Below are 22,196 nucleotides of genomic sequence, written 5' to 3' on the forward strand. Positions count from 1 at the left end.
ACTGGTGCAAAGAGAAAGGTTACTATTAAGGTTTCATAGGTTTGTTAGATCTTCCTATAAACTCAAGTCACATTTAGAGTAGATATACTAAAGTAATAGACATCCTAATGAACTTGAGTTCTATTGGTTCTAATGGATCTACTCTTTCAAAGTTTGGATCCATCCACATTCCAGAAACAGAAACCAGATATTTCAAGAAATATTAAAATTTGCAAATTGAAGTTGCAGGGTGTTTTTTTTTTTTTTTAAAAATTAAGGTCATATCCTGGTCCATGTTCCAACAATATCACATCATTATATCTAAGCCCACTCCATTAATAGCTTGTATTAAGCTAATTATATTGTTATTCTATAAACCACTGCACAGCAATGCATACTTTCATTCTAATTTTGCAGACGTACCATTGCCCTAGCAGAGAAAAGGTACAGTGTAAAGCAGAACTGGAATGAAAGAAGCTAGGGCCACTTTCAACCCACACAGAATTATATTAGAACAATTTTTGTCTAGTACAGAATCTTTTAGTGCATATTTTGTAATGATTCTTGTGAACACCCAAACCTCTGGGTTAAACAGCATTCCAGAAGGCAAGATATCCAAACTATTTAACAAGAATGCTGTTTTAGCAACTCTACATGCAAACAGTCCTTAAACTTTTGTTATGACCCATTTTACATGAATGCATCATTGTGCCTTTTTTCAGATTACTATGTCCTGTGCATTCCAAGTGTGACACAGTAACTGAATGGCAGTTTAACAAGTCATACAAGGCATGCTGGCTTGCTAACTCCCCAGCGACAAGCACTGTCAATCACAGACAATTTTTTGGGCAAGTTCACCAGGATGTGTGCCATGATTTCTCCCCCAACCTTAACTTGGTGTTCATGCTTAGAGAGTTCAGTGAAAATGTCTGTTCTATCATTTCCATTCCTTGTGCTAAACAAAGAACTGAAACTGCCCAGCTAGCATCAAGCTTAATAAAATGACACTTGCTTTTAAGTAGGCAGGAAATATCACATTTTACACTTTTGCTTTTTAAAAGATTTTAATCAGACACATTACAATGCAGACTTGTGTCTTTTTTCCAGAGTTAACAGGGTACCATCCACAAGATATGGAAAGAGGAAAGTTTCTCCACATGTATCCCTTATCCCCATCCCTTTAAATCAACAGAGTATTCAAGCCTCCAACGACGTCAGGTCCCTCCCCTCCTCCCCCATTTGCTCCCATATGTGTTGAATGTCAAGATTTTATGGTGTCTGGTTAGAAACACAGTATCTGTTTGTAACAGCTTTTATAGTGTATAAAACCAAGAACTAACTTGCTCAATGCATAGACATAAACTATTGATGACAGTAGTTTAGAAAATGCAAAGACTGCATGTAAGTGAATCACTTGCACTATATCTAGTCAGAAATGTATTGTTTACTGTTTCCAAACAATTTATAAGTAAACCCTTTTTTATTTGCTGCTGAGTAGGCTGAAAGAAAACATTACAGGTTATCAGTTTGAGGAATGATTTTTTCTGATGGCAACCTTTTAGAATTCCCTCCAGGAAAAACTATTAAAGGAAAAACAGTAAACAAATGTCTCATTCAACTACTTAAAAAAAAGCATTAAGCTTTAACATTTAAGTAGGCCACTGAAGTCTTGAAAGAAAATTCTTGCTTACTGAGGTTTAGCTGTAGCAGGCCAATACTGTCAGGTGAGAATGCAAAATGGGCCAAGGGCTGCATTATAATGTTAGGTGTACAAATTCAAGACAGACGTGTAGCTAGCAAGGTTCAACCCAGAATTACTACAATAAAGGCAGTTTAACTGAAACTGTGTACGAAAACATATCAGAACTGCTATCTACTGTTATGCACAAAATGTATAACTTTAGTGTGTGCAGTTTTAAACTGAAGAATCACTTTAAGAGAAGTATTCAGAGTAGATGAATGACCCAAGTACAATACAAAGAAAATTTGGTCTCACTGTTTTCTTTCAGTGTCTCAAATGGGATACTAAACACTCCTCACTAAGTCACTCATGAAAAATCAGCAGTCTTTTAAAGTAAAAAGCAAATGGGACAAAACGTATGTGCTCTGCACCTGAGATCAGAATGTTGTGAATTACTCAAACAAGACAGAAAAAAATTAGCTTCTACTCCCACCCCATTTAATTAATTCCAAATACTCAAAGCTTAATTAACAATCATTTCAATGCCATGTGCCACTATGTTCCTTCAAACAAGCTAATTCACTGCTTGCTTTCAAACAGGGAAACAATTTCAGTAGTTATTTTTACACACTAATGTAACCAGTGTGGCTGACTTCTCACAGGTTCATTTAAGAAGTTACATAATGGAACTTCAAAGCAGAGATCAATTATTTCAGATTGCTATAGCAGGTGTGGCCATTGAGATCACATATGGAACAAAGTTCAGCTTTACTATATTTTTGCCACACGACCACTGAACATGAGGATTTTACTGTACTGCAGATGACTCCAGTACATAAATCCAAGATAGAAGTGGCTTTATGTACACAAGTGGAATTTCATAATAGCCAATAGAACAGATATTCAAAACTAAATAGTCTTGAAATAACATCTCTTCAGAGCTATTAAATATTGAAAATATAACCAGCTTCAAAGCAAGCAGCATGTTGAAAAGAGAAATAATAGTCTAGTTAAGGTGAACATTGTTAACAGCAATGGTGTTAGTAATGACACTGCTTAGTTTTTGGCTGAGGGGGGAAGTCCACTTGATAAGATTTTGTAAGGCAAATAAAACAGAGATACTGAAAACAGAACTTCTGCAAGCATCTGACCTGTGATATTGTAAAATCAAAGTACTATTTTATTAAATGAGTTATTTTACATATTATGAACATCAATATAATTACAACTGTAAAAATTTTTAAGAATGAACCAATTTTTGATTTCCAAGTAGGGCATGACTGTACAGTTACATAGATTTGTCTTTACATGAAGCCCAAGAGGAACAGCATAAAAATATGAATGTTTCTATAGCCCCTTCATTTTTTTTTGCCGATCAACAGTTTGTTAGAAAAGCAGCTGCAGATCTGTTATGCAATGTTTGACAGTAGAAGAGTCATTAGGTTCCATGAATTCACCTGCAACAACAGTAATGTTATTAAATGAAATTGTTGCATAATTTTATACATATATTGGCATCCAATAATTAAATGTGATACCATGAACCTTTGAAACATCGCAGCCTCAACACAAAATCAAAACACTACCTACTTATTTAGCATCTAACTGACATATTGCCTATTTGGCAACTATCTATGTTGCTGCAGAATAACCTGACTATATATGTTAAATTTTTAAATACAAGTAGCACAATAAAATGAATCAGAAAATACAATGTGTTTACATTGAAGATGTTTTTCATTTTTATTACATTGATAAATATTGTAACTTAAATACATCTGCAAGAGAAATTTTCATCTGCTCTTTCATCACATTTACAGTACTTTTAATTCAAATTAATAGAAACAATACATATTCACCTGCAAATTTTATGCCTGAACATCAGCAAGTTCTGGAGGGAGTGGAGTCTTCGGATGCTTACTCTCAAAGTGCTGTTTGAAGGTCTTGGGATCTGGCATCTGTGTCTGATTAAGGAAAGAATCAAATTTTATATATGACAAAAACCCATATAGCCCCAAGGAAAGCCCTCTCTCACTGACTCTGTAAAGTAAGCAATTTGAGTTATATTGTTAAACAACAAAATATTTTTGAGGTAATGCTCCTCTCTGCTGTTTAAGTTTCCTATTTCAACCTACTAATCTCCATTTAAATTTATTATCTTTTTCACAACTATGTACACAAGATTTGGCTTCCATCTTTAGTCCATGTACTCCCTCTACTACTGCTTAGCTGGTATTCCTTCCAGAAGCTAGTTAATTCAAGCATTTTAAATGCTAGGAAATACAAAACTATGATTAATTATTTTTCAAATTTCATCTGTATTCTTTGTGTGTCTGAAAAGCATCCATTTAAATTGGTTTTTAATGTTCATAAAATCTTGGTATGTTTATTACAACAGTTAAAGTTATGTGTGGTAACAATGTTTGCTATCCCTGTTCATTTAAATGTGCTTTTATTTTTCTATTGCAATTTTCAACAATTCTGGCATACTGCCTGTTACTGGTTGTAGCTTCACTATAGGTTCTGTAGCAAATCATGGAAATCCACATGTTGTTCTATGAAAGTTTAAATCAATATAATAATAATAATAATAATAATAATAATAATAATAATAATAATAATAATAATAATTTATATCCTACCTCTCTACAAAATGCAATCGATCCTGGTAGCATGTCCTTATAAACTACATTTCATTCTCTCACAAAACAGATTTACTGTAATTACATCTAACAGCTGAGCTAAAAGGCAGATACCATGGAGTGAGGTACAAAACAGTGGCTTAGTGTACATGCAGTACAAAGTAAGAAACAGGGTGCCTCTGAGCACATGTTCAGCCCAAGAATTCTTCCAGAACCAAGTTCAGAAGTCTTTTCACTCATTAACACTTTTGCTTTTCTCCCAAGCTTTCATTTTAGCAGTCAAATTTAAGGTGTTGGCCAAAAAGTTTTTAGCTGTCCATACTACTGGGAGTCAGAAAACTTTATTCATCTACTACAAATAATCCAAAAATCTATCTGTAGATTTCAACCTACCTTCTGTTCAACCCTGAGCTAAGACATGTTCTGCTATGTACAAAGCATGAACACACAGCCTACATAGCACTTTATAGCTGAGCCTTAACCAAGTTAAACATGCATGAGCTCACAATCCTATTCCTTTAATGTTACTGTAAACAAACAAGCAGAACACCCTTCATATGCTGGAAATATTTATGGAATCATAGTCTAGAGCTGTGATGGCGAACCTATGGCACGCGTGCCACAGGTGGCACGTGACGCCATTTTGCCAGGGACGGGGCGAGGGAGAAGGCGGAACGGGCATGTGCCCATTCCACCTCCTCCCTGCCATTTTTGGGCCTCCTGCTGTCTCTCTGAAACAGCGGGAAGCCAGAAAATGGCGCCTGGGAGGAGGAGACAGAGGCGCACATGCGTCTGTCTCCTCTTCCCAGCCCTCTTCCCTCCTGGCCTCCCTTCGCTCCGCTCGAAAGGGCTCCATGGAGCCCTTTTGCGCGGAGCGAAGAGCCGAAGGGAAAGGCCTGGGACTGGTGCCCAAGCCCTTCCCTTCGGCCAAACGGGTCCCTTGTAGCCCTTTCAGCCAAAGGGAAGGCTGAAGGGAAGGGCCTGGGACAGGTTCCCGGTCCCCTTCTCCTCGGCTCTCCCTTTCCTCGAGTGAAACGGGTCCCCTTGGAGCCGTCCTCCGATGACTGTTTTGGCAGCTCTGACAGCCCCAAAGGGACTCGCAGGGCCGGCAAACCCCAGAGGACGAGCCCAACGGCTCCCACCGCTGGGCGCTGTCCTCCGAGACTGTTGCCGGCCTCTGGGATCTCTTGGGGCTGTCAAGGCCGGCAAACCCCGGAGGAAGGAGCCCCAATGGCTCCGCCGCTGGCGCCGCCCTCCGAGGACTGTTTGGCCGGCCTCTGGGAGTCCCTTTGGGGCTGTCAGAGACCGCAAACAGTCCTTGGAGGAAGGAGCCCAACAGCTCCCACCGCTGGTGCCGTCCTCCAAGGACTGTTGCTGGGCCTCGACAGCCCCAAAGGGACTCTCAGAGGCCGGCCAACAGTCCTCGGAGGACAGTGCGCTGTCCTCCAAGGCCAATTTACTGGTCTCTGAGAGTCCCAAAGGGACCCTTTGAGGCCAGCAAATGGGGGGGGGGGGGGGGGGAAAAGGGGGGACAGAAGCTCCGCCTCTGGGGGCGGGAGCTCTGCCTCTGGCACCCAGCCCCCATCCTGGAGGTAGAAGCCCCGCCCCAGCATGCGAACTACAAAAGGTTTGCCATCACTGGTCTAGAGAAAGGCAGGTCTGCATCTAACAAAAGAGTAATTACTAGATATATGACCAATATACTTGTTTTCCTAAGTGTGTCTTAGGAGTAGCTGTATGACAGTTTATATTCAGATCACTCCTACCAAAGATACCTTCCAGATTTGCTGGATTACAACTCCTATTATTCTTAGCTAGCATGGTTAATGGGATTAATAGTCCCAAAAGTGTGAAAGGTATCAAGATGGAAGAGGTCCACTTAGATGCTCACATCCATGCATTTTAACCATGTCTGTTATGCATGAAACCTATTCTTTTATTGCTTTTATATATTATTCTGTTCTCAAACTTGTTACTGATGTGGTCTTGGAAGACTCAAATCCAAGTATGGCTTATAACTATTGAGTAGGACCATATGAAATGTGGATGCTTCAGCTTCCTTCTTCCTGACATCTTAGTCTACCAATTAACACAAATTTATTATATTGTGTGTATACATAGACATAATACATGACTATGTCCTGTCAGGGCACAGAATTTCCCTGAGCAAACACGCAGGAATCACAGACATGTATTTTTATCAAGATGACACTCAAATGGTTGCTAGGTAACCTTTCAGATATATTACCACAAAATGCCCAGCAGCTGAATTTCACTCCTAGGAAAAGAAATTGTACTCATACAGTAAGATAGGAGAGAAAAGTGGATTGATATGCGACCTGCTTATGTCACAAAGGATGCATTAAAATAAGAATTACAGTCGGACCATCTTATACACGGATTCAAGCATACACGGTTTGAAAATGTTCCAAAAAAGTATAAATTTACCTTGATTTTCCATTTTTTCTAAGGGACACCATTTTGCTATGTCATTATATTTAATGGGACTTGAGCATACACGGATTTTGTTATACACGGTGGATCTTGGAACCAAACACCAGCGTATAACAAGGGTCCACTGTACAGTCATCCCTCCATATTTGCGGCTTTGATATTTGCAGCTTTGATTATTCACGGATTTCATTAATATGTTCTCTCTAGGACTGTCTAGGTCCTCCAGTGCAACTCTGTGGTCAACTTTAACTAAAAATTGCACTGAAAGACCATATGTAGCTACTGCAGTGCCATTCTATGGTCAGTGTATGTTGGACATTGACCACAGAGTTGCACTGGAGGACCTAGAGATTCCTAGAGAGGTGTCATCTCAGGTAAAAAGTGTTTTTGTTATTTGCGGTTTTTCCATATTCACAGGGGTCTTGTTCCCCTAACCCTAGCGAATATGGAGGGACAACTGTATACGTAGGCAGTGTTTTAACAGTATTCTCTATCTACAGCCCTGTCCAGACTGGCCTGAAAGGCCAGCTTGGGGGCAGAGTCAGGGTGTAGTTTCTTGATGACGCATGTCCAACTCCACCCCTCAGGGCACCCTGATGCCGTGCACTGTTCCAGATGGCGCGTAGCATCATGGTGTGCCTCTGGCACTGCATCTAGATGATGCAAGCCCTTGAAAGGCCGGATTGGGTCCACAGCATGAGGCTGCTGCGGCCCCAATCTGACTGAAGAATGGGAGGCTGGAAGCTGCCCCTTCAGGGCTGTTTGTACAGCCCCTATGCTTCCTATGAAAAAGAAAAGTTTAGGGCAGGGATAGACAACTATTGAGCATCTAGAAGCCACGATGGGCCTGCAGGAAAGCTTGGAAGGTTGCACCTCCTTGCCAAAATTCTTTGATCCCCTCTCCCAATGCCTCTCTAATGTCCCACAGGTAGCGCTGGAAGCAAACCTTGAACACTCTGCGGCCTCTCAGTTAACTTTGAGGTCACTTCCTGTTGGAAAAAAAGGCCTCCCCAGATTTAAAATGGAATTGGGTGAGGTCAAAAAGAGTGAATCCCCTCCACCCACATGGAGCATTTTCAAACAACTGTTCCCAGAAAGACTATTTTCAGGAAAAAATACCTTGGATATCATGGACCACCAAGGCTACAACTGCACTGCAGAAATAATCCAATTTGATACTACTTCAACTATCATGCTCAATGCTATGGAATGCTGGGAACTGTAGTTTTGTGAGACATTTAGCCTTCTATCAGAGCTCTGGTGCCACAGCAAATTACAAATCCCAGAATTCTATAGAATTGAGCCATGACATTTAAAGTGGTGTCAAACTGGATTATTTCTCCAGTGCGCGTGCAGTCCAAAACTGCCTGTGGGGCTGCTGAACACAGTGGATTTCACTTTCCCACCCTTCCTTTAAGATATTTACTCAGAAACTATATGCAAATTATTAATTCTTTCCCATATCTGAAGAGCTTATATTTTATACCAGCAACTAAGAACCTCTGGCTCCAGGGCTGCTGCTGACTGCAGCAGGAAGGGTTTCCCTTCCTTCCTAAAGAGCAAACTGCAGGTACTAAGGGCACCATTCATACTGAAACTCCAGTGTGTGTGCGTGTGCGTGCATAGTTTAGAGTTTTCTGATGCAGTAGTGTTGGATGTCTTGATTCTGCAGTCTACTGAACTGGAAAGAACCCATCCCCCCAACTTTCTGCTTTTTAAAATTAATTTTTAATGCTAATTTTCAACTCCAGAAACTTTAAGCCCCTCTATCCTCCAGTCCAGAGGCCAATCTAAATAATGCCTACAGTGTCTGTTATTTGCATTAGAAAAAAAAATTCCACTGAAGTGTTTTTTCTCCAGTTAAAAGCATAAAGGGTAACATACATGCATACACAGGTAGGTAGATAGGTGTGTGGGTGTGTATATCAGTGTGTGTCAGGATTTGAATCCCTGAGCGTGTCTGCCATAATTAACAGAGACTCTCTTTACTTGCTTGCAACATTTTACATTGTAGTAACACTGGAGGATGGGACATGTAGTTATATCTCAATTGGTAAGATGACATGTTGCCTACATTTCTTTGGTGGTTAAGGAGTAGATGCCAGGAGAGGAGAATCTGTGCTTTCAAGATGAGTCTCGTGAGAAGGGATGGCCCTGGGAAGGGGAGAAAATAAGTGTGTTTGATTTTATGGGCGAATGGGATGTAAGCCTGCTCAAATTTTGAATTACTGTATGCTTTAATTACACTGTGTTAATGCTGGAAGCATCTTTGGTTTCTCAATAAAATTTCCTAGTTCACTACTGAAGCCTGGATTTCTGAACTGAAACATTTCTGTACATGACAGTGTGTAAGTATGAGAGAGAGACCAAGAAACCGAAACTCACATACAGAGGCTAGTTTCCACCATCTCAATAGTTTCATACTACAGAAGTCCCACTTGTGGACTAAAAAGCCTGTCACAAAACACTTTTTGCTTTCTGCACTTCTTACCCTACAGACGGTGCATGTGTATATTAAAGCAGCCTTAGCTGCAGCCTTCTGATCATGGCCTTGCTTCTTTTTTTGTCCAGCTTGCTTTTTGGCATTTTTCTGCTGTGACTGGATCTTCTGCTGTCCACGAGCCATATCTAAAAATAAATGCAGAACCATTATAGCAAATTGGTCACCTACAGTTTCATTCTAAATATAGTTACACATAAATAAATGTTCCTGTGTACATTTACTCAGATGGCAGTGATCATGAATGCAAAGAACATCCTCCCTCATAAGTGCTTTTAGGATGCAGACTTAGAGGTCAAGCTCTAAACCACTGGTTCTCACTCTTTGATTCTCCAGATGTTTTACAATTTAGCTCCCAGAATCCCTTACCACTAGCCAAGTTGGCTGGGCCTTCTGGGAGCTGATTCACCTGGTAGATCAAAGTTTGATAACTTCTGCTCTAAAGTTGAGTGGGTAACATCTATCTATTTAATTTCTATCCTGCCTTTCTCCCAAAAAGGGACCCAAGGTAGCTCACAATATAAAGCACATTAAAACAGCATGTTTAAAAACAATTAAAATAACCTAATTAAAATACTAGGTTAAAATTTAAAACATACAAAAGTTAAAAACATAATTTAAACCACCACCACTACCCCCCCCACACACACACACACAAATAAAAGCAGGCTTGCATGATTTTAAAAAACTTGTTTGAATAAAAATGTTTTTGCTTGACAGCAAAAGGCCAGCAGGGAGGGGGTCAGCCTAGCTTCCTATGGAAGCGAGTTCCACAGGGTGGGAGCAGCCAACGAGAAGGCTTTCCAGATGTTACCAGACTGCAACTCCCATCAATCGCTACTCTACTCTCAGCAGCAACCTTGTCAAAATAAAATTTAAATAAACTTTCAATATTTAGATGGATACATTTCCCTTGAGTTAAGGGGCCAATGTAGTGTAGTGGTTTGAGCATTGTGACTATGACTCTGAAGACCAGGGTTCAAATCCCAGCTCAGCCATGTAAACCCACAAGATGATCTTGGACAAACTGCATTTTCTTAGCCTCAGAGGATGTCAAATGGCAACTCCCCTCTGAAGAAACTTGCCAAGAAAATCCCATGATAGGGTTGCCATTAAGTTGGAAGCAACTTGAAGGCACACAACAACAACAACAACAACAACAACGCATCAGTTCTCCATACCGTCCCCCCACCTTTTAAAAAAAGCAATTCTAGATATTTCTCCATTAAGTAGCAGTTTCACAAGTATCCCATCATTCTTCTAAAACATGTAAGACTGGTTCTGTAGGGCAATGCCATGAGATCTTTGGATAGAGGATGGGATATAATTTTTTTACAACAACAACATAATGCATAATGTTCTGCCTGATGTGATTTTCTTTGGCAGCCCAACATTTTCAGTAATGTTTGGATCCACCATTAGATTAAGGACACAACAATGTGAATGGAATGCAATGACTCCTTTGCTGAATTCCAAGAATTTAGTACCAATAAGTACTACAGCTCTACTTATGAGAAACATAGCTTCCATTAAATGTTTGCTGGCAGTCCTAGGAAATGTCTCTCCTCGCCAAAAGAAAAGTGAAGAAAGAACAAGATATGTAAGAAACCTTACTAAGAACACCAGTGAAAGCCAATAACAGCACCACAATTAGACATGTGTTGGAAGGGCAAACAAGCTGAACCTTGGCCACACACCAATATAAAACCAATTTGCCATCAACTAAATGTATATGTATACTGATAATAAAATGGAGGAAAAATTGCAGGGAAAAACGCACTGAAGAATAGCCAGTGCAATTACCATATATATTTTCAACTATAAGTCTAGGATGGGTTCTGGGGCCAGAAATTATGGATTTTGATATGACTCATGGATAAGTCAACGATAAAATGTGGGGGCATGTAACAAAGGATGTAAAAGACAAAATTTACTATCTTCATACAGAAATGTTTTATTCAGATCCTTCTAAGCCCAATTCCTCTTGGCACTCCTTTGAGGGGAAGAACTAAAGAGGTGCCACCACTGCCATTTTCCAAAGCAAGCATTCAAAAAAGCCAGATGTGGTATCATGGTGGAAAGTGTAGAGGGGGTGGTGCTTAAGGTTGCCATAATTCTCTACTATAAACTGGGACAAAATGTAGGACAAAATTTAGACCAAAATATTGGACAATGGTAGGATAAAATTTAGCCGAAAATGCAGGACATGTAAGGTCCTCCATTTTTCTTAAATGTCCTACATTTTGGGCTAAATTTTATCCTACAATTGTCCTACATATTGGTCTAAATTTTGTCCTACATTTTGTCCCAGTTTATAGTAGAGAATTATGGCAACCCTAGCACTGGTGCTTCTTTTGGGTGGTCCCAGGATGAACTAAGCTCTTACCTTTTGCCACTCTACTTAGAGAAGGAGAAGAATACAATGTAAAATATAATATTACACTGACCTGTGGATATGTTGACCCAGCTTTTTGGGGTCAACATTTGGACAAAAATTTCTAGACTTATACTAAAGGACTACCAAAAGGTGTCTGCACTTGGGTGTTCCTAGTTTAGAGGTACTAATGCACTCTGATTCTTCATACAAAATCTATGCATAGCTGTGTTGACCACAAGAAATATTCATCAGACTATTAACATAATATAGATTTTATAACTCTTTTATTCACTCCCAAAGGGTGGCAGCAACAGAGGTTGTTATACTGGAACTCCATGCCTTCCTCCTTATTGCCTTAGCTAACTAGCACAGATGGGAGATGCAGTAAGGAATATGTGGAAGGCCACACTTTCCTCACCCCTACTTAAATATTTCTGCATGTTAAATATATTACAATAACTCAATTTAAAATGAAACCTGGATTTAATTTGAACATATTATCATTTACACTTACTTTTAAAAACTGAACAGAGGATTCTAGGCCAGATCATTAAACATATGGCCTGTAACATCTTAGAAAGAAATGCCAAGATCACTAAAAGTCAACATGGGTTTCTTTAAAAAGTCATGCCAAATTTTCTCTTGTTTGGATGGTCACAAGCCTGGTGGGTGTAGCATACCTTGATTTCAGTAAGGCCTTTGACAAGTCCTCCCATGATATTCTTGTAAAAAGGCTAGTAAAACGTGGGCTGTACAATGCAACTGTTTGATGGATTTGTTATTGGTTGACTAGCCAAGCCCAAAAGGTGCTCACCAATTGCTCCTCTTCATCCTGGAGAGAGGAGACTAGGAACCAGTTACATCCTGGGCCCAGTGCTATTTAAAATCTTTATAAATGACTTGGATGATAGAACAGGGGCCATGTTTATGAAATTAAGAGGAGTAGCTAATATACGAGAGGACAGGATCAAAATGTAAAATAACCTTAACAGACTGGAGATCTGGACTGAAACTAACAAAATGTATTTCAACATGAAGAAATGTAAGGTACTACACTTTGAATGAAAGAATGAAATGCACAGATATAGGATGATTGACACCTGGCTCGACAACAATACATGCAAAAGGGATCTAGGAGTTTTAGTAGACCACAGGCTGAACATAAGCAAATAGTGTGATGCAGCAACTAAAAAGCCAATGTAAGTTTAGGCTGCATCAATAAGAGTAGCTTCTACATGGAGGGAAGTAGCAGTTCCTCTCTATTTTGCTTTGGCCAGACCTCACCTAGAATACTATGTCCAGTACCACAGTTCAAGAAGGATATTGACAAGAAGGATATTAAGTTCAAGAAGGATACTGAGGGTAAGAACTGTTCAACAATGGAATATGCTGCCTCAGAGATTAGTGGAGTCTCCTTGTTTGGAGGCTGGGTGGCCATCTGTCAGGAGTGCTGATTGTGTCTTTCTGCATGGCAGGGAGTTGGACTGAATGGCCCTTGTGGCCTCTTCTAAGGCTCTGATTCTATGAAACCTTGACCCTGCACTGAACACATTACATGCATTAAGATGATGTGTAACCATAAATAAGTATGCACTGTGCTCATGCACTTCCCTGCCTCTTGTACACAGGATTTAATTACTACCTGCTTTAATAAAATTACAAGTTCCCTATTTGGACACAAATTATGTTTAATTAATAAGGAAATAATCAATTAGGCCCAATTAATCAATTAAGTAGGTGGCACCATGCAATCAGGACTCATTCACTCATCCAACTTTTCTAAGTAAAAGATTAAAAACTAATATACAGTAAAGTTCAACTACTGAGGACTTCCTATTGGATCCAGTATCTAACATCTTCTATACTACAGTCAGCAACTGAGGCCAGAAATGATCCTGTACTCCTATTTTCTGCAATTTAACTCTGCATGCCCATTATGTATGTCTAGAATCAACACAGAGGATGGACAGCTTCAGTGGGTTCAAGGACCAGTTTTCTGTCTTCTGAGGACCACATACAGCAAACAAACAATGCTGAAGTAACTAAAAGTTTCTGGGGAAAAAATTATTTTTCTTAGAACTGCCTAGGGATCATTATGAAATTACCATTATTGGAAAAGCAACTCAATTATTATTATTATTATTTTGGCAAGGTAAAAGGCAGGCTGTGGCATCATGCCCTACAAAAGCAGCCATGGGGTGGCATGCAGTTCTATGCCAGCACTTCGCCCAACCCAATGGATACAAATGACAAAATCAGAAAACCTATTTTCAAGCTGTCTTAGTTCCTATCAATTCACTTTACTGTACTTTCAAGGCAGGCAAATTTTATTTTCTGAACTTTAGTCATATTCAAACTATCTTAACAGAAATAATTGTTTAGCACATTTGTATCGTGCCCATCCTCACTGAGCTCTGAGCAACTATATGTTTCTTATCCATTTTTTTAGTCCCTAAGCATGCCTATAAAAAAGTTTAGGCAGGGCACACATGACTGGTAGTGGAGTACGCTTCATACTCAGGCAGAAATTCCATTAACCTCTAAGTTCGCCCTCAAAAGTGATCCAGCATTCTTCTCAGCCTGCTCCCTCTGTTCATTCCCTATTATTGGGGGGGTCGGTGATATGAACACAGATGATACATAAAAAGATTCTGGATGGGTCTGGATTCCTCCTTGTACGAAGTAAGAATACATGGCTTTAATGAGAAGGAAATGTACCTGCATGCAGTTTGGGGAGGTGGTCAGGTGTAAATCACTCCAAAACAGAACAGTAGAAGATAACCAAACCAAATTCTCATCACAGGGTATGTTTGAAGCATGACCTCCCAGGAGCCTGTTCATTTTAAATATTCACCTAGATCAACTACTTCCTTTCTCCTTTGCAACCATCCATGGACCACCAAATTTCCAGAGGCTTGTGGGACCCAGCTAGTGGTGAGGGAACGTAGGAGGTTATAGGGAAGAGTAAACTCTCATAGAATTTGCAAAAAATATGGATTTAAATTCTAAAATATGAATTTCATGGAGAAAAGCTGCTGGGGGACAGGATGATAACAAATATCAGTTTTGCTTGTTTTGTCGATATAAAGTGAAATGAAAAAGGATGTGGGAATATACAGATGTAGTGAATCTATGGATTGGCCACCTATAGACATCTTTATGCTCTTTTTCATTGTTTCTGAGAGAAAAATGTGTGTTTAGGAGATGCAGATTTCCTAAACAAAGAGATATTTTTTCCTCTTCTGGCTTTCAGAGAGCACTTCATCCACATGCCAATGAGATGATTCAAGATGAAAAGGCACAGAGAGTTGAATATAGTACACAACTGTAAAGGAAGTTGTAATTACTGTGTGGAAGTATTAATTGTAATGTATTCCTTTGAGGAAGGCCACTTATGGTACAGGTTACAAAGAAGGGACTGAGAATGAAGTGGTAAGAATGACTTCATCCACATCCATCTATACAATAAATCTTTACTAAAGCTTCACTATTTATTTATTTATTTATTTATTTAGGGAATTTATACCCCACCCTTCAGCCCTAAAGGCACTCAGAGCGGCTCTACTAGACCATCCCATGCCACCAAGTTTCCAAAAGCTATCAGCATCCATCAAACTTACATTATTTTGTAATCTATAAATACAGTTCTGCATATTCTGCCTTAATATTACATCAGGGGTTCCCAACCTGGGGTTTCTGCACCTAAGGGGGTATGAGAGGAATTTCAGGGTGTGTGACAAAGAATGGTTTATGTCCTGGAGTGATGAGTCAGGAGTCATACCTCAGTTTTTTCTGAATAAATTAGAATCTAATTGCTCAATTTAGATTTGCATTTTATGCCTTGAGTTAAAAGCTTATTTTTTCAAGTTCAGTTTCTTCATTTGCAGTATTGTATGTGGTTCAAAAATTAGACTTCTTCATCTTCAAATGTGATATTACTATTTTGGGGTACAAACATTAACCCAACATTTCCTAGGGGAGTGGGGCATAGAAAAGAGAACTACTGTATTACACAATCACCAATTTGCAAAATTTTAATACTATAGATTTATCTTATATTTTCTTTTCATTTGCTTTATACAACAATATTAAAGTATCTCTTTTAACACAATCTTTAATCTTCTTGATCCAGGAAATTCTCCTTTTTGACTACTCCAAGGCAGCTGTTGCTATAGAAGTTAGCTGTTACACTGGATAGATTCATCAAATGAGGATAAACTAGTGTTTTCCTTTTTGGGGCCCATGGCTAACCCAAAATGTGCCCTTTTCCAAATACATCTCAACAGCTGTTTGTCAAACCTACAATAAGTTTACAAGTTCACTGTACTAAACAGCTGAGAATGTAAAAACAGAACAATACTGATTTGAACAATACTTCCTTTTAACAGGAGATACTCTACTCATCCATGAAACTGTCAACCACACCCAGCCTTAAGTCCCCCCCAATCCCATCAGATTCCATTTCTGGGGAGCTCTGCACACAGCCATGTTATCAGAATCTTCCTAATTTTAACCACAACATAAATCCACAAATCCAACATATGGATCTAGTTAGAAACAAAGCAGACTTGAATACAGCCAAACAGCTGTAGGAAAAATTATAATACTCTGTTAAATGCATTCTTGGAGATCATATTTATATGCTGGTTTTAAAAGGCATGCAACCCTTTACAATGTCTAATATGTGTCATCCTTTAACACTGTAAGTAATAAAAAACTATACAGTTTTCAGCAAAGCTGAAAAGGGATTTGAAGCTAAATATATCTGCATAACAAGTTCATAAATGCAATGCAGATTAATCTGTCAATCATACTCCTTGTGCAAGAACTTGTTTTCTGGGAGGAAATATCTAAATCTTCAGCCAGCCAGTGCATGTGACCAAGAAACAAATGGTAACATGGTTTCATATCTCAGGCCTAACACCAGCTGCTGCCTTTTATCCATGTAACTGAACACAGACTACCATTCAGTTTCATTTGTATTGTGTGATACATCCCTGTATCCAATTTTCACTGTGCTCAGGGTAAAAATACCTCTCTCACTCACAGACACTCTAGTCTGATTTTAAACTGCTTCTCAAGAAAAGAGAAGATCAGCAGCATGTTCAATTCCAGGAGGTGACCACAAGGCAGGGAATGAAAGAAATAACAGGTATAGAGGGCCAGGAGTAAGGCACCAAATATGGCCCCATAAAATACAAGTAGCTTAGCTGTGCACAACCAAGGGCAAGAAAATTAACTGGAGAATCAGAGCACAGCTTTAACTTCCCTGTAACAGAGCAAACTGAGGGGTAGTGTGGTGCAGTGGTTGGAGCATTGGACTAGGACTCTGAAGACTAGGGGTCAAATCCTCACTCAAACATAAAAACCTCACTTGGTGACCGTGGGCAAGTCACACACTCTCAGCCTCAGAGGATGGCAAAGGCAAACCCCCTCTGAAGTAACCTGTCAAGAAAAGCCTATGATAGGCTCACCTTGGACTTGCCATAAGTAAAAAATGACTTGGAAGCACACAACAAAAACAACAGAGCAAGCTATATCTTTCAAGAGGATGACCTCAAGGACCTGAACTCAGTGAAGGCCAGGGTTATATTGTTTCCTCAACTTCACCTACTCAAGGTAAATAAGTGGCTGTTGTTGTTGTGTGTCTTCAACTCCTTCCAATTTATGGTGACCCTAAGGCCAACCTATCACAGAAAAAGATAAGACAGCATCCTATTCAGCATAACTTTACCCATATGGCAAGGTTAAAAAACAGCAAACACTCAAAAACTGTGAAGCTTTAGAGAAAGCATTTCAAAAACTGCATAGCTTCCTAGAAGACCGATGCTTTATTTTAAAAAAGAACTTCTTAATAAGCACAGTCAGTTTCACATAAACATGCCAATGGGGAACTCCAACAGCTTTTTGCAGGGCCCAGAAATATCCATGTAGACAGACAAAAGCAAAACCTCACAAGGCAGGGCCTTAAGAATGTGCCTAGCCTCCCTATCAGGAGCCAAAGTGGCAAACAGTACCTATTAATTATTTATTCATTTCATTTCTATGCCTCCTTTTTCCCAGAAAGGGACTCAAGGTGGCTCACAGATAAGATCATTTTTTAAAAATACAATAAAAAATGTAAAAACAATTAAAAATCATCCAGCCAAAAGAACAGTATAAAATAACATAAAACATACAAGTTTTTTTAAAAAAAATAACTAAAACATACACCCCGTATAAAAGCCTCCCTGACATGCTTACAGTCAGCCCTTCTTATCCCCAGGTTTTTTTATTTGTGCATTCAAGCATCCACAGCTTGAAAATACTTTAAAAGTATATACATTCCAGAAAGCAAGCCTTGATTTTGCCATTTTATATATTTTCTATGCCACTGTACTGAATGGGACTTGAGCATCCATGGATTTTGGCATCCATGGGGGATCATGGAACCAAATGCCAGCGGATAAAAAGGGCCCACTGTATATATTAAATGCCTGCTTGAAAAATGACTCATGAGAAAAGACAACGATGCTGGAAAAAGTGGAAGGCAATAGAAACAGAGGGAGACCATGTGCTAGAAATCATTGGTTCCCAAACTTTCGTCTTCCAACTCACAGAAGCCCCAACCACTTTAGATATCAAGCAAGAATTCTGGGAGTTGACATCTAAAACATTTGGAGGATCAGAGTTTGGGAACCACTGTGCCAAATGGTTAACCTCGATCAGGGAGGACACGGGCCTGAATTTGCAGGGCTTGAGTAGAGAAGTGGAGGACAGAGGGGGTCTTGGAGATGTCTCACTTAGGCCTGTTACAGACAGCCAAAATAAAGCTGCTTCGAGTCATAGTGGAGGTATGGTGTTTCAATCCTTCTGGCAGGGCTTCCTCTTTCTCACCTCTGTCCTCTAATTTCTGTCCAGCATTCAGCTGCATGCATTATCACATCCGCCCACCGCTGTGACCATATCTCTTCTGTGTTGGCATCCCTTCACTGGCTCCCCCTCCCATTCTGCATTCAGTATAACCTCCTGCTGTCGACATTCAAAGCCCTCCATGGACTGGCCCCTCCTTACTTATCAGACCTTATTTCTCCTCACCTTCCCACTCGGGCCCTCCGTTCTGGTAGTCAAGGTCTGCTGTCCCAGCCCAGGATTTCCTCTGCCCCATCTAGGATTCGCCCCTTTTCACTTGCTGCTCCTCACTTCTGGAACCTTCTTCCCCCACAAGCAAGAGCCATCACTTCTTTAACCAGCTTCAAAACGGAGTTGAAGACCATCCTGGTTCAGGGAAGCGTTCCCAGGCATTGCATAATTGTCACTTGCTATTTGATGTTCTTTTGGTGCCTGTTTTATTGAATCATTTCCTATATTGCTATGTATTTTATATGTATTATCCTACTAGAGGCCCCTACCCCACCACCACTCCCTTTGTGTAGAGTCTTTTTAGATTGTAAGCCTGAGGGGAGGGAACCGTCCAATTAAAAAGATTGTATGTACAGCGCTGTGTACATTTACAGCGCTTTATAAATAAAGGTTAATAATAATAATAATAATAACAACAATGATGCATGCGTCCTAAGAGTCCAGAAGTCGCATCAAAGCCATGCTCCACTGGAGCGTAGCTTTGGTACGACTTCTGGACTCTTAGGATGCATGCATCATTGAAACACCATACCTCCACTGTGACTCGAAGCAGCTTTATTTTGGCTGTCTATAACACGCCTTAGAGTCACCACGAGGTGTAGTCCACGCCAAGGAAGTTAATGTTAACAACAACCACCACAGCTTGGATAAAAACTTCTGCCTGCCTGTGGGATGAAAATATGGCCAGCCCGAGCTGACCAGATGTCCTCACTAGAAAGAAGGCACTGCAAAATATTGGGCCTTCAAGAAAAATGTAGGACACAACCAAAATATAAGCTAAAATGCTCATATAAATATCAATTCATGCTTCTCAGTCATGCTCAAAATGGAGGATGTTTTGAAATTCCTCCTGGACAGAAGGCTGAGGCATGTCCTGGAATAGGAGGATGTCTGGTCACCATTGGGCCAGCCCAGCTTCTCCTGGAAAAGCAACACTGACGTAGGAGCAGCCAGCAAGGTGGCCCTGTCTTCCCTCCACACCAAGCAACCCTGTGATGGTGGGGGGGGGGGGGCGCTGAGAGAAAGCCTTCCAGCAATCTTATCCAGATAATTTTAAACTGTGAATTAAGATGTTGAATTTTAAATGTAGACTGCTTTAAAATGTTATTTGTCCTTTTAATCTGTGGCATGTTTTAATGATGGGGTTATTTGATGTTGTTCACTGTTGACTTGTAGTTCCCTGTTTCGATCTATGGGGAGAAGCAGGTAAGAAATAATAAGATCTTTGGGGGAGTATCATTATTATTAATAATAATAATAATAATATAGTTATTATTATTATTATTATTAACACTCCCCCCCCAAGATCTTAGGACCCTTACAGGTTGTTATGGGGAGATACAGAGGAGTCTTTACATCTATATCCATCTACCTCAGAGAGCCAGTGTAGTGTAGCAGTTTGAGAATTGGACTATAACTCTGGAGACCAGGGTCCAATTCCACACTTGAGAGTAAAAACCCACTGGGTGTCCTTGGGCAAGTCACACTCTCTCAGCCTCAGAGGATGACCATGGCAAACCTTCTCTGAAGAAAAAGGCCAAGAAATCTCTATGACAAGGTCACCTTTTTTTGTTGTCGATCTCGATCCAAGGTGACCCTGTGGATGAGACATCTCAAAGACCTCCCTGTCCTCCATTGCTCTGCTTAGTTCCTGCCAATTCATACCTGTCCTCTCCTTAATAGAGTCCATGCATCTAGCAGTATGTGCTCTTTAAGTGATTTTGGACTTCAGCTCCCAGAATCCCAGACTACTGGTAAACATGGCTGAGGCATCTGGGAGCCGAAGTCTGAAATCTCTTGAAGGGCACAGTTTGGGGACCACTGAATATGGCCTTCCTCTCTTTCTGCTGCTCTCCATTTTTCCTAGCATTACTGTTTTTTGTAATGCTTCATGGCTTTTTCATGATGTGCCCGAAGTACAGCAGCCTCAGTTTGATCACCTTGGCTTCTAGGGAGAGTTTGGGCTTGATCTATTCAAGGAAAGACCCATTTGTTTGACTTTTTGGCTAGACCCTCGGCAGCGCTCTTTGCCAAGACTCAGGGTCGCCTTAAGTCTCCTTCCCATGAATTTGCTGACCACCGCCTCTTTAGACTACTTTAAGTCTAAATAAAGAGTATTCTATTCAGGGAAGCCTCCCAACTTTCGTCTTGATTTTATGACTGTGTTATTTGTGTTAAATTACTCTTTTACAACAATAATAGGTTTCTGTGGGTTTTTTGGGCTATGCGGCCATGTTCTAGAAGAGGTTATTCCTGACGTTTTGCCAGCATCTGTGGCTGGCATCTTCAGATCCAAAAATCTATGGATGCCGGCCATGAAAGCCTTCGACTTCACATAATACTGTAATAATAATAATAATAATAATAATAATAATAATCATGCGACTCGGAGGCAGGCAACCACAGCCATCTACCTCCCTCAGAAAAACTCGCTCCTTCTGTTGCAGGTTAATTTAAAACCAGGATTTTAACCAGAGAGACCCAGAAGCCGTTTGGAAAGGAAAGATAAGTTTATTTTTGCTGCAGATGGAAACACTTCCAAATCCTAGAGGACTAAGCTTTTCATAGCACTTTGGCGCCCCTTTACATTTCACTGGAGGGTCAAACATGACCCCTGGCTACCTCCCTCTCCCTCCTGGGGCAGGCATCGCTCAAGCTATTGCCCACAGGATTAGTTTCACTGCCCCCCCAAAGAGTCTCTTGAGAGCTTTCTATTACAGTATTTGGTTAGCAACTGCCCAATCGCTTTACATTCAAGAGCAGAGGACTTGGCATGACCCTGAATCCCATCATCCTGGCAACCTTTGCTCTCAATACCTTTCAGTACTACACTCGTCCCTCCATGTTCACGGACTGGATCAAGACGTTCCCTCTGGGAATATCTGGGTCCATGGTCAACTTCAACCAGAGTCTCACCGAAAGACCTAGAGGTTCCTAGAGAGAACACTCCTCTGGGCATCTGTGGCTCCTCCACTCCGATCCTGTGGCCAGTGTCTGTCGGACGCACTGGAGAACCCAGAGAAGGCGAGGAGTTGAGGGCGCCCTCGGCCTCTCTCTGCCCCCCGCAACCCCTGCAACCAAGCAGGCCGCAATGATGCCTTACGTTACCGGGACTGAGCGGAGAAAGCGTCAGCCGAGACGACGACGACGACCAGCGAAGGCTCCGCGCGGCTCAGCAGCGGCTGCCGCCACCAGCACGATGGAGGAGCCCCAGCGCCGCCCGGCCGCCTGCCTTCCTTCCTGTCGCTTCGTCAGTCTGTCCGCCCCTCTCTCCCTCCCTCAGCACAAGCAGCCACTTCCGCCGCTCTGCGCATGCGCCGCCCCTCCCACCCAGCGAGGTCTCGAGTCCTCCGGCCGCTCTGCGCATGCGCCGCCCCTCCCACCCAGCGAGGTCTCGAGTCCTCCGGCCGCTCTGCGCATGCGCCGCCCCTCCCACCCAGC

At 40.9% G+C, this 22,196-nt stretch overlaps 1 protein-coding gene across 2 annotated transcripts; it reads right to left on the reverse strand.

Annotated features, from left to right (window-relative positions):
• Positions 1 to 1,024: 1,024 nt before the first annotated feature.
• Positions 1,025 to 22,056, reverse strand: ZNF706 (zinc finger protein 706). Of its 2 annotated transcripts, none has more exons than XM_042462286.1 (4): positions 21,859 to 22,056; positions 9,248 to 9,384; positions 3,520 to 3,624; positions 1,025 to 3,117 (listed from the first exon to the last, which is right to left on the reverse strand). In XM_042462286.1, exons 2-3 carry the CDS (start codon positions 9,380 to 9,382, stop codon positions 3,529 to 3,531), a joined length of 231 nt encoding a protein of 76 aa, XP_042318220.1. In that variant the 5' UTR covers positions 9,383 to 9,384; positions 21,859 to 22,056; the 3' UTR covers positions 1,025 to 3,117; positions 3,520 to 3,528. The 2 variants fall into 2 exon arrangements, with proteins under 2 accessions (XP_042318220.1, XP_042318219.1); XM_042462285.1 differs by having other exon boundaries at positions 21,864 to 22,055.
• Between the last annotated feature and the right edge of the window lie 140 nt (positions 22,057 to 22,196).

This window comes from Sceloporus undulatus, chromosome 4 (genome assembly GCF_019175285.1).
Source record: "Sceloporus undulatus isolate JIND9_A2432 ecotype Alabama chromosome 4, SceUnd_v1.1, whole genome shotgun sequence".
NCBI lineage: Eukaryota > Metazoa > Chordata > Lepidosauria > Squamata > Phrynosomatidae > Sceloporus > Sceloporus undulatus.

Excerpts from the sequence above, each read along its gene's own strand:
- ZNF706 (XM_042462286.1), bottom strand. The coding sequence starts at position 9,382 with ATGGCTCGTGGACAGCAGAAGATCCAGTCACAGCAGAAAAATGCCAAA. Across the intron at positions 3,625-9,247 it reads ACACATGCACCGTCTGTAGG|ACACAGATGCCAGATCCCAA; the intron begins GTAAGAAGTGCA and ends TTCCTTAATCAG.